General features: G+C 36.2%; 1 protein-coding gene across 2 annotated transcripts in view; it reads right to left on the reverse strand.

Moving 5' to 3' along the window:
- The window catches only part of LOC121297907 (cyclin-G-associated kinase-like), a 72,147-nt gene extending 61,318 nt beyond the window's left edge, over window positions 1-10,829 (reverse strand). For both annotated transcript variants that reach the window (XM_041224549.1, XM_041224540.1), the window contains exon 1: window positions 10,418-10,829. In XM_041224549.1, the coding sequence (XP_041080483.1) occupies window positions 10,418-10,559 (142 nt within the window). In that variant the 5' untranslated portion in view covers window positions 10,560-10,829. The remainder of the gene's footprint in view (window positions 1-10,417) is intronic.
- Between the last annotated feature and the right edge of the window lie 1,986 nt (window positions 10,830-12,815).

Below are 12,815 nucleotides of genomic sequence, written 5' to 3' on the forward strand. Positions count from 1 at the left end.
ATGCTAGATGAGGAAAAATAGCTGTAAAATGTTGTACCCTGTTTTTTAAAAAAAAAAGTATAAATATAAAAACAACATATACTGTCTTTGCAGAATTTTATGGCGCCTACTGCAAACATTGTGTGCATGTTGGTAGAAAAACAGTACAAAATGCAGAGAAACCTGGCAAGTTATACACAAGTCAGAACTGAAAGAACGTCAAGAAAAATCAGAGTTCCACAAAGCAGCTGTAATAGTTGGCAAGGATTTCGTATATGTGATGCAACAAACTAAAACACCTGTACATCAATCGGATTCAGCTTATAGAGAAAGAGTGGAAAAAAAAAAGGAAGAAGCTATTTTTATATTTGAATAACTCCCAAATATTGCTTATTATAGTTGTGCTCTTAGTATTACTTAAATTTACTAGCAAATGTATTCCAAACTGCACTGAAAGGAACATTTTCTTAAAGTATGTTATTCATTTGTTGAGGCGACGTGGGGTCACAGGGAACACTTTGTGTATCTTGAAGTATTAACCAAATCGAGCAACAAAGCTAGATCTGTCCATGTTAAAATCACTAAATTGATTGTGTTTACTGTTAAATAAAACCCAAATCCTACAAGTTATATTCTGCTTTTTTGTGTGTGTTTTGTGCAACTGGAAGGGGGCAAGTAGATTTAAGGACAAGTCAATTTTTCTAGCATGTTGTCCATTGGACAATAAGTTTTTTCAAAAATTGCACACCCCTGTAGTTACAAAAATATAATAAAAGTGTTTGGGATCTTAAGTTTAAAATCTTAATATGCAGATGTGTACCCCTGCTGTGAATTTGAAATAACACCGTCATATGTGAATTTACCCATCAAGATTAGACCTGTCAACTCTCCGTTATTCGTAGGGACTCCCATTTTTTTTGAACACCTCTCCCGGACAACTCCCAGGACAGATTTTCTCCCGTATTTTGCTGAAAACTCTACTTTTAAACCTCAGCATACCTTTCATTTCTGCAAAAATCACGTACAGTCTGTGGTTACTGCAATCCCCATCTGTATTTAGCAGGGTTTAGGACACAGGAGAACCCTGTGGCAGGCATGCAATCAGTGCACGAGGTAAGCTCACATGCATGACCATCTACAATGGCTTCACGTGTGGTCAGCCTTCCCAGTAAAAAACAAAACAAAAATATTGATGCAAATTTCAAGCTTCTTGGACAACAACATATACTCACATAATCAGCAGCAAAGTTGGAAAAAGGCATATTTTCTGTAAACTATGCAGGACTGATTTTAACGGTGGGACATGGGAGCAAGACTGATGCTTGTGGTAAGCACGAGAGATCACAAAAACACCAAAAAGCCAGTGACGCGCAGAACACCAGCTCTTCAATTAATTACATCTTTCATTGTCAAAGAAAAAGCGGATATCAAGAAAGTTTAGATTATGTGACTAGTTCAGCAAACCTGCAGCAGACCTGTTCCCAGACTCACAAATTGCAAGAATAATATGTGTTTATATACAGTACTAGTGTGTTAATTTAAAATGTTACTGACAGTGATATTATTGATCTGCCGGTAATCAATAACATTTTTTTGTTTTTAAATGTAATGATGGACTTACTGAATGGAGTGGTTTTTTTGTTATAAAGTAGGTGACACAGCTCGTCCTTTAGGTTTGTTGTGTGATGAAAGTAACAACACCAACTGTGTATGCTTTGCTGTCGTTCAAAAGCAATTACAGTCGACCTGTTTACAAAGTATTGGCTGCTGCCAAATCAGCCAACTACAACTACAGTACAGTATGAACCACAGGGGCCAAGAGAGCATTTGATTGTGAAGCATGTCTTGGTTGTTTATTCTGTTTGACATGTATCTTTTTTTAGAAGCAATTAGAAGGAGACAATCACAGTCCAGCATTCTACCAAGTAATAAAGTGGAACAGTTGCATGCCTTTGTCTTATGTAGGTATTCACTTCAATTCAGGCCACTAAGATTTTAGCTTACAAAAGCTTCCTTATTTTGAAAACTCAGTGTTGACAGGTATGCCTTTGCTTCTTAAAAAAGCTCTCTATACAAGGGGATACAAAGGATCCCCTGTTCACGTGGTGGTACTTCTATCATGGAACTGGTTTGGTTTAGTTTCAGATGACACTGAAGCTTTTTTGCAAGCCAATACAGGAATGCTTGCTCAGTTGACTGAAAAACCCACTGTAACCAGGATATAAGAATGAGGATAACCCAGCTTTCGTGGTCAAGCTACAAAGATCTGTACCTGCAAGCATCTTTGCAATTGAGAAAAAACAGCAGAGGTTCAAAAGGGAAATCAGAGGTTCAAAAGGAAAATAATACAATAAAGAAGGATAACTTCAAGTAGTGGCATAACAGATTTTTTATTTTTTTTTTGTAATCTGACTAGGCAAATGAATCCTGTATTGTGAGACGATTTAGAAAACAAAAAAAGGTTTACATTTATTATGTATTTAAGCAATAAGACCTTTATTTCATCTTGAAAAAGGCAAAATAAAAATTACAAAAAATAACTTGTCAAAATGATATTGATATGCTTGTCTGCAGCACTGTGCTCGGCTATCCAACCTGTGGAGAAATTATGATGAGATTTGTAATGTTGCAACAGACACAAAAAATGATCTAGGTTAAGCATGGAGGCTGTATTCAAATCAATGTTTTCTGATTAACCAATGCTGAAGCCAGATTAAATAGAGTAGCCAAGATAAATGTGTGTGTACTAGAGAAGAGAGCTGTAGACAAGGAAAGACATTATTACTGATTATGGTGACAAACATCTAGGACCAGATAAACAGAAAGGTTTGCGCACAGTGCAGAGGGTTATGCGCGCCACAAATGGCCGTTATGTGTGAATGTGCAAAATGTGCCATATTAGAAACTTCTTTTTGCGTACCAGTGCGTTTTGCGCTGTGCACAAATATAATGTATGCATAACGCAACATGCGAGACCCTGCCATGTTTGAAAGTATGCGTCAAGCACAAAACCATTTTTTGCGAGGCATAAAATAACGCTTTTAAAAAGCAAGCCTTAACTCTTCCATCCAATCACTGAAGTACTAGAGGTACTAGAACAATGGAAAACACCCAAAAAACAGCTATTTTCCAACTTTGCGTAACTGTTTTGTGCCGTGTAGGAAATTAGCAATTTTTGTGCAAAAGCACGAATTCTTTCTAGGCACAAATTCTGCAAGACGGCTTTCCAGAAATGTAATTTAAGACCAAAGAGTCAGATTTGTTTAAAAGAATTACATGAAGCTTAATTAAATGGCCCTGTGAGTCAGTTACATAACCCTAATAAAAAGTATTATCAGGGCTCAAAGTTTGCTAAAATCCTTAAGGGCATCTGACTCCTAGACTTCAAAATTTGGTAGCCAACTAAAACTTTAGGGGCCAACTGAAATATTCTTTGTTCTAAACTCCAGCTATTTTGTAATGCATTAATAGAAATGTATATATTCAATGTACTAATATAAAATCTACTAACTATTTAACAACCAGAGATTTTTCTGATAAAAAATAAACATCCATCTTTCATCATAGACTGCAAAAAAAAAAAATCATATTGAAAGTTGAACATCTCTCTTACACAGAAAACAAAAAAAGAGTTTTGACTAATTACAACAGCCAAAAGATATACCAAAATAGCTGATTCTGGGAGGTGCACTGGTGTAACAACAAAAGCAGTGATGGAAATATGACTTATTGTATAGCAGTTTCTCCCATTCCAGGTTTTAATAAGAGCTTGATTCGCCACACTTTATAAGTAACAAGCGCAAGTGAATCTTATTAAATTCATAGTAAAACCAGGAATTATCAGGAATGGGAGTCTTATTTCCATCCCTGAAAAGTGTAACACATTTAAAGAATTTACATACTGAATAAGAAATATTTCAAAATGATGTTACAATTTCTATTATTCTATTATTTCACCAGGCTTTGTAAATTATAAATTGGTAAAAAAAACAAACAAATAAACAAACAAACAAACAAACAAACAAAAAAAGCTGATACTGGACTGGTACAAAAACACTTCATATGAAATCAAAGCACAACTACTGCAAAATTATATGAAGGCCACATTTAAACTTAGTTAAAATTCACTACTACATATATTTTGACCATACCTGTACATCACATGTGCTTAGTCAAAAACCTCAAAACAAAAAAGTGTAACACTGATTTCTATTAATGCACCACCAGTAATATTTTTCATGCTCATTTTAGTGTCTAAAACAACTATTGAACTCGGCTGCCTTTATTAGGAGCCGTTGTTCTGTCCAAAAAAAAAAAAAAAACCACAAGCACACTTCTGATTATTGTTGTTATGTTTATCTAGAGCAGTGGTGGCCAGTACATCAAATCACTGGGATCCACTGTGGTGGATCTCAACGGGCTCCGTGATCCACCAGTAAGCTATGACCAACAGTTATAGCAGGATCTAATATAATAGTGTCCAATACGTAAGATAGCAGAAATAAAACCAAATGACCACAACAACAAAAATGTAACAATCAAAGCATTTTTTATATTAAGCATAGATAGTTAAAAAACAGAAACTTATTAGTGTTTTTCATCACAGTCTAGAAACCTGGTGTAGTCAGGGCTCTACGCTAACTTTTTTTTTTTTAAGGCACAAGTTAAAAAATGTAGGCACGCACTTAAATATTTAGGGGCACACAAAAGAAAGAAATTACTCAAATTTATTGTTGAAGATCTACAAATCTTTTATGTCCGTTCCTTTCATAAAACTTGTGCAGTTAAATACTTTTACAACAACATAAATAAAACCTTTTTTTCCCTAAACTTAAATGATTTTTAACTGCCTGGTAGCATCTTCCTCAGAATGTGCTACTTGCCTGTTATGGTACTACGGCGGTATGGGATTTGTAGTTTTTAAAGTGCGATTAGCAGTGGGCAGTGGACACCAATAAACTACATTCCCAGAGTACATTACGATTGAGCTTTGAGAGTTTAGATCAGACTGAGGTGTATTTTTTGTTTATATCTATACCTATATATAAATATATAGTACCTATAGAAAGTCTACACCCCCTTGAACTTTTTTCACATTTTGTTGTGTCAGTGCCTCAGAGTTTCATGCATTTAAATGAGGATTTTTTTCCCCACTTATCTAAACACCATACTCCACACTATTAAGAGGCAAAAAGTTTTTACTGAGAAAAAAAATTATATATTAAAAATACAAAACTGAAGGATCATAATTGGAGAAGTCTCCACCCAACTGAGTTAGTACTTGGTGGAAGCACCTTTGGCAGCAATTACAGCTGTGAGTCTGGGATAGGTCTCTACTAACTTTGCACACCTAGATTTGGCAGTATTTGACCATTCTTCTTTACAAAACTGTTCAAGCTCTGTCAAGTTCCTTGGGGAGCGTTGATGGACAGCAATCTTCAAGTCATGACACAAATTTTCGATTGGATTCAGGTCGGGGCTCTGACTGGACCACTCAAGGACATTTACCATTTTGTTCCTTAGCCACTCCAGTGTAGCTTTGGCTGTGTGCTTTGTGTTGTTGTCATACTGAAAGGTGAACTTCCATCCCAGTTTCAGCTTTTTTGCAGAGGGCAGCAGGTTTTCCTCAAGGACTTCTCTGTACTTTGCTCCATTCATTTTCTCTTCTATCCTGACAAGAGCCCCAGTCCCTGCCGATGAGAACATGCTTCACAGTAGGGATGGTGTTCTTTAGGTGATGCGCTGTGTTGGGTTTGCACCAAACACAACGCTTTGCATTTAGACCAAAAAGTTCCATTTTAGTTTCATAAGACCTAAAATTTTTTGCATACTTCAAATGGGATTCGAGGTGGGCTTTCTTGAGTAAAATACAGGTCAGATTTGTGCAGTGCTTAGGATATTGTTGTCACATGCACACTTCGACAAGTCTTGGCCATAAACGTCTGTAGCTCTTGCAAAGTTGTCATTGGCCTCTTGGTGTCCTCTCTGATCAGTCTCCTTCTTGCTCAGTCATCCAGTTTGGAGGGATGGCCTGATCTAGGCAGGGTCTTGGTGGTGCCATACACCTTCCACTTCTTAATAATCATCTTGACCGGGATATTCAAGGCCTTTGATATTTTTTATACCCATCCCCAAATCTGTGCCTTTCAACAATTTTGTCCTGGAGTTCTTTTGAAAGCTCCTTGGTGCTCATGGTTGACTACCCAGCAGAGGGAACCTATAGGAACTGCTGAATTTATCCTGAAATCATGTGAATCACTAAAATTTAACACAGGTGTAGCACACTTAACTTGGTGTGTGATTTTTGAAGGTGATTAGTTACACCTGAGCTAATTTAGGATTGCTATTACAAGGGGGGTGGACACTTACCCAACCAAGCTATTTCAGTTTTGATTTTTAATTAATTTTCTACAAATTTTCTTTTTACTTGGAAGTTGTGGGGAAGGATGTGTAAATAAATTTAAAAAAAAAACTATTGTAGTGCATTTTAGTTCCAGGCTATAAGGAAACAAAGGTGAACATTTTGAAAGGGGTGTAGACTTTCTATAGGAACTAATAAAATATATATATATTTTTTTTTTTTTCCCCCCAGGTGAAAGTCAACCTTTAAGAATTTCTAGTCGCCCACGTGTGCCTAAATTAAAATTGACATTCACATAAGCATTTTTTTAGTCTCATATTCAGACACTCTCTGGATATTTTCATTTGTGCTACTTCTGGGCGACACAGAAGGCTCTCCGTCACCTGCAACAAAATCTGTTGTATGCTTATATGTTAGTAATTGTTCCGATTTGTTAATCGCAAAGCGTTAACCACTGAATTATAATTAGAATATTTGACTTTAGCTGGGTTTAACTGAGGCACAATAAGTGATCACTTTAAAAACTTCTTGGACACAATATTTTTCCATCTACAAATATCTGTAACAAAAATACATAAACTGTGTTTCCTGCATAGGCTATAAGGAAACATTCATAAACCCTGAAAGCATTTGAATATTAGATGCAACAATGAAAAATTCACATTAAAGTACATTGTACCAAATCCAACGACAGAGGCAAACTAATTTTACTGAAGGACGATTCTTAAGACAATAGGGGAATTTGTGAAAATGGTACTGGTGTTAATGGGATAAGAGAATGGATTCAAAAATTTTAGTGAATACTGATTTAAAAAGCAGGGTGCTAATTATTTGGTTCCAACTTGGTCCAGATACAGTATCTTGACTGTTTAGTGGATAACCTCCTGATGGAAAAACTAGTTTGACTTAACAACAGTATCTACCAGCAACACACACACACCAACCAATCTGAAAACAAACTGCAGGTGTCATTTGATATTACTACTTCTCTCTGCTGCCATCAGACTCATTTTGCCTTTGTCCTACTATTGGTTGAGGTTTTTAGGAGACAGAGCTGATTTTCTATATCAGTGGTTTTCAACCTTTTAAAAAATGTACCTCTTCTGTCCAGAGGTTTCAGATCAAGTACCCATTTACATGTGTTCTCTACTTAATGTTGCGATAAAAGGTAGAATAAGCCGATTAACACATTTCTTTAACATAATTTATGGCACAAGTTTGGGACTGACAGGCAGCACAGAATCAAGAGCCAGTATTAGGGAATCTCTGAATAAACCAAAGTTGTCTGCACTGCAAATGTGTATCACGTTACCTTTTACTGCTCATCTCAGCATAACTGTGTGCCATTTAAAGAGCATGTAGCGGGGTTCCAAAAAATAGTGTTATACGTATATACTGCTGTGTTACCTATTTGACAATGTGGGTAATAATCCTTACAAAGCTCTTTTTAAAATGTCCACTCTAGTGCACTGATAGCGTAAGGATTATTGCCCACATTTTCAAACAGGTAACAAAACAATAGCAATCCATGAAGTGGTATAGAACAGAAAAGCCAGAGCACTTGTTCTGTTTTTTTATGTGTGTGTGTGTATATATATATAAATTTTACTGCTATTCCTGGAGCTATTTATACCAGTGGTTCCCAACCCTGGTCCTGGGGACCCCCTGTGTCTGCTGGTTTTCATTCCAACCGAGCTCTCAATTACATAACTAGACCTTTATATGAACTGATAATTTGCTTAATTAAGACCTTTTTAATTGTTTTCAGCTCTTAGTTGAAAATTTCACATTCGCTACAACATTTTATAACTTGAACAGCACAAAACACTGTACAGAACTCTCCATAGGCAGAATTACCTGACATCTGCTTCACCCACCCCAATACCAGAGTGGAAATGTGTTCAATCTAAAATCATGCATGCATTCAGATGGATGATCATTTTGAAACTATACAACACAAACCTTTGAGCTGCTAAACAAAAATGAAATATTTATGCACAGTGGTTTAGAGATAATAGAATACGGTTTAAAAAATATTCAAGATCATTAGTTTCTGCTACTTTCATTTTTGCTTTTCTGTCGGGCTTCGTACCCCCAGGGGTGTGTACAGGGTCAAACAGATGATTAGGCACCCTTAAATATACTAGATAATTTTAAGGTTTTACTGGTTTTAGCACATACAGCACAATTAAAAAAAAAAATTCTAACAAAGTCAGCTAAATATAGGACTTTAAATACTACACATAGTTTATTGAACCAGCATAATCTCAAAACAACTGGAAACCTGCCCAACCAGCTCTGACACTGTTGTAAATGTCTGGGCATTCCATACACACATTATAAATAACATAACTGAAGTAAAATCCAGCAGAATTATACTACAGTGCACACATAAAAGACCAAGTATAGCAGTGAAGTGGGTTTGTAAACAGTTCAGTTGAGCGGATTGCCTGAACTGTTGTCTTTTTGTTGCATCTGATATTTAGCATTTTGTGACCCCACAGTTGCTGAACATAAAACTGGGTCATTGTTGTGGATATTCTTCCAGTGTTACTGTTTTTGAAAAACCAAAACTAGGCAGTAAAACGTTTAGGTAATACAAGTCCAGGTTTGCAAGCTCTGTTTACTGTAAGAGCTCTTGCCATAATGTCACTTTTCTTGTCACAAACATCGATTGAACAATATAGCCGTAATGGAGAGTGAAAGAAGGTTCTGCACAAGAAACCATCTTCTACAGTACTACAGTATATGTTTAAGTATTAGATCCTGTACGCACAAACACATGATGACATGCAACGGAGAACAACATTATTTTATTGATATACCTCTGATTGCAAACCACCCAAATAATGTATGGATTTGAATCCAATGTTCATAGACCCTGAACTGGCAAACAACGCCACCCACTATGCTGACACCCAAATACTGCATTTAGTCTAATACTGAACCAAAAAACATGTCCATTCATCAGGGGTAAGTAGAAGAAACAAAAAAATAAACCTTTTAAATCCAATTTCGATTTAACAGCTTTCTGGACAAGTTAGATCAGTGGCCAGTTGTTAATACACACATTTCCCTTGAGTTCCTAGATTCAAATTAACCCTCTATGCAGCCACCCCCCGGGTTAGTTTTTTTTTTGGTTTCCAAGGGTAATATGAGACCTGTAGGAATATTAAAATTAACTTACTGACATTGATTTTCTTTTAGTATTACTACATACCAGCATTGCATGAAATTAATTAATGAGGCATACATATTCTTGCTTTAATACTGGTCAATAGTGTATTTTCAAAAGGTACTGTTTTGTCACCCTGGTATATTATTTGTTTATTTATGTATTTATTTTTAAAATAGGGCAAGTACACAGTTGCTGATTTAAGGTAAGAGAAAAGTAATCTCAAAAGGTACGTTTTGGCAAGTGGAAATTATGTTTACAGTCTCTGAGAATAATAACACAGTACATAAACTGTCACATACAGCAGTTTTCTGTCCTTAAGTATGTGTAAATGCACTAAAGAGATTAGAGTAATCTAATAGTATCCAATATATTAATCACAAAGCACACGAGTACAGTAAAGAAAGAAAAACATACAGCAACAAAGCAGGGTTCGTGAACGAATACACTAAGTTCACTCTCCTCAGGTTGTACTTGCTCGTTTTAAACGTGGAACTGTTGCAATCATCACTGACTCATTATCATTAAAATATCGACAAAAAAAATCTACTAAACTAACGCATAAATATCACTTCCATGCAAATATATATTTTTTAAAATGCATTGTAAAGCTGCTAGTCTTGTGGTTAAAATAACACTGTGCTTTTTATTTCGTTTTATTAACCGATCCACACGCAAAACCAGACACTGGTTGACAGGTGCAACCTGAAGAACAGCGGTGTACAAAAAAAAACAAAACAAACAAACAAAAAAAAAACAGCTGGTGTACTGTGACTGTATCGTAAGGCCAGATCAGGTATTCACCATCCACTTCCAGCACTGTGTACCTACCTGTCCCTGCCACACTACGTTAATGCAAAAGTCGTTCAATGAATCTTGAGCTGCATGCTAATACACCTTACCTTCTGCGATCACCCGTTTGATGCGGAGCTTCATGTCGCCCAATTCCACAGTCTGCCCAACAAACTCATTCTGGTCTCGGCTTGCGGCTCCAGCAGAACCGGGCCCCGCCAGGAAATCAAGTGCCGACTGGAACAAGGACATAATCGTCCAGTGTCCCCCTCGGGGAGAACGGAGTGTTGTTGCTTTGACAAAAAAAAAAAAAAAAAAAAAAAAATGCGTGTAATGTACTCCAAAGGATCGGTTTCAAAACTCGAGTATTGCTTTGCCCGTCGTTTTAGTTGTTATTGTTTCATTGTTTCTCTGTTTGTTTCTTGTTTCTTTTTTCTTTCTCACTGACTCTCACCACTCTTGCTAATGTTCTGCTCAGCCGAGAACAATTACCATCTTCACTACACTTCCGCGAGGATCTGACGTTTCACATGACGTCATACTCAACCCTGGAGCCGCGGGGACCCTCGTCCATAGGTTGCCAGAAAACTGTAGCAAGTGAGTTTATTTGTAGAAAGTTACGTAAAAACTACACGTTTATGCGGCAATTTTATCAAACGAGTTGATTTTGTAAAAGCAACTTTACATCTTACGATTAGTCAACCAATGAAAAGTCATGAGAAAAGTCATGTGACTGGCTATCTCGCCGACAGAAGGCTGAAAAAAATAACGTCAGAGCTGTTTGACGTAGTCAGGTAAAGTCTCATGATCGATTTTTTTAAGGTGGGTATTGTGTGTATGTAGGGATATAGACGTTATAGTTAACGAGTGTACACTGTTGGTGGTCTCCATTAACAATACACTTAAATAACTTGGAAGTAATTTATATTTTAGCTGTAAATAATTTAAGGTAAGCGAAAGAAACCTGTTAAGAAAAGCCAGTGTGTCTAAGGATATGATGTATGACAGAGCGAGAGAACGTTGTGTTTCGGTAGTCAGTAAAAACTAACAGATGGAGGTTACTGCAGCTTGACATGCTGACATACTACTAGAATTATGTTTGAGTTAAATTAATAAAGACCGTTTGATAAGTTTTTTTTTTTTTTTTCTCGCGGTAGTAAATTTGATCGTGTTTTCTTTTTTTTTTCGGCAACAGTTTAAATATTGGCTATGTTGTTTCGGGGCTCGTAAATATACATATATCTGGGTGTATTGTATAATTAAGTAGAAAGGTGTTTCATGAAAGCAGAATCAACATTGTAGAAGCAACAGACTACATTTTCTGGCAGGATGTAGATTAGTGTCCCCTCGGTTTAATTCATACAACAGGCTGCTCAGCACCAGTGCCACCAGCGATAAACCAGTCAGCACTACAGGACTGACACGCCTAAAATGTTAGTGTTTTCTGTTACCTTAATATAAGGTTCTTATTTTAGTCTCATTTTTGGTATTTTCTAAGTGGTGGGGTTGGAATTTTATAAGATTATAATCCAAACGACTGTATACCACTGCACTTATTATTTTCAATAGCATCATATGAAGATCATTTGGACATTTTTTTTCATTTTGTTACAACTTATACAGGGGAGTTTTATGGAAGGAGCTATAACAGATTTAAAAAAAAAAAAAAGTATATGCACAGTTCATAAGGGGAGGCATGGTTCTGGAACAACAGCATCGTTGAACAATGTTTTTAATTATATTTTAATTTTGTTTAGAAATATTGTAAAGATTTATTGCATTTCATTGTTTTTATTAAATAATTTCGAAACTCTTACAACAAAATGGTACCTATTCATTCAGCTTTCCCTAATGAGAGTTTTTTTTTGTGTGTGTTTTAATTAATAAAATGCAGTATGTTTTTCATAAAACTAATAGACTGCTTTTAGCTATTCATTAAAACACATTTTCTGTACAGGGATGTATACCAGTTAAAGCTCATGTTGACAACATATTACAAATTCATAACTTAATTAAATAATAGTGTATGTTAAAGTGGACCACATGGTTTCAAAAGTGTGGGTGACATTTTCTATAGCTGGGGCATGCATGACAATTATTCTGTATGTCAATATGTCACAAACAAATATAATAAAACGTTGCTTCCCATGTATATCTAATTAAAAGAGCCAAAGATATTCCTGCTGCAATCATTCATAGCAATACATTTTTGGCACAATGTTGTCATGAGTGATGAGTGTGGCAAATAGCTGTATAATTCAATCGCTTCTGAGTCATAGAATTAGGAAGCCATGACTTCTTTAGTCTTGGAAGAGCACTGAACCTCCGCTCAGATCGGAGCCTGGGTCAATTTAGTACAACTGGCCCCTGAGGCAGCGTTGAACACTTGAGCGAGGGTGGCCTAATGCACATTAAATGGGAGGTATGAAAATTGCCCTTTAAAATACATTTCTAGAAACATTGAGGCTTCCCCACACTACTTAAGATAAATACAGTTTTCCATTTTAA

The sequence above is a fragment of the Polyodon spathula genome, chromosome 2 (assembly GCF_017654505.1).
Source record: "Polyodon spathula isolate WHYD16114869_AA chromosome 2, ASM1765450v1, whole genome shotgun sequence".
NCBI classification, from domain to species: domain Eukaryota; kingdom Metazoa; phylum Chordata; class Actinopteri; order Acipenseriformes; family Polyodontidae; genus Polyodon; species Polyodon spathula.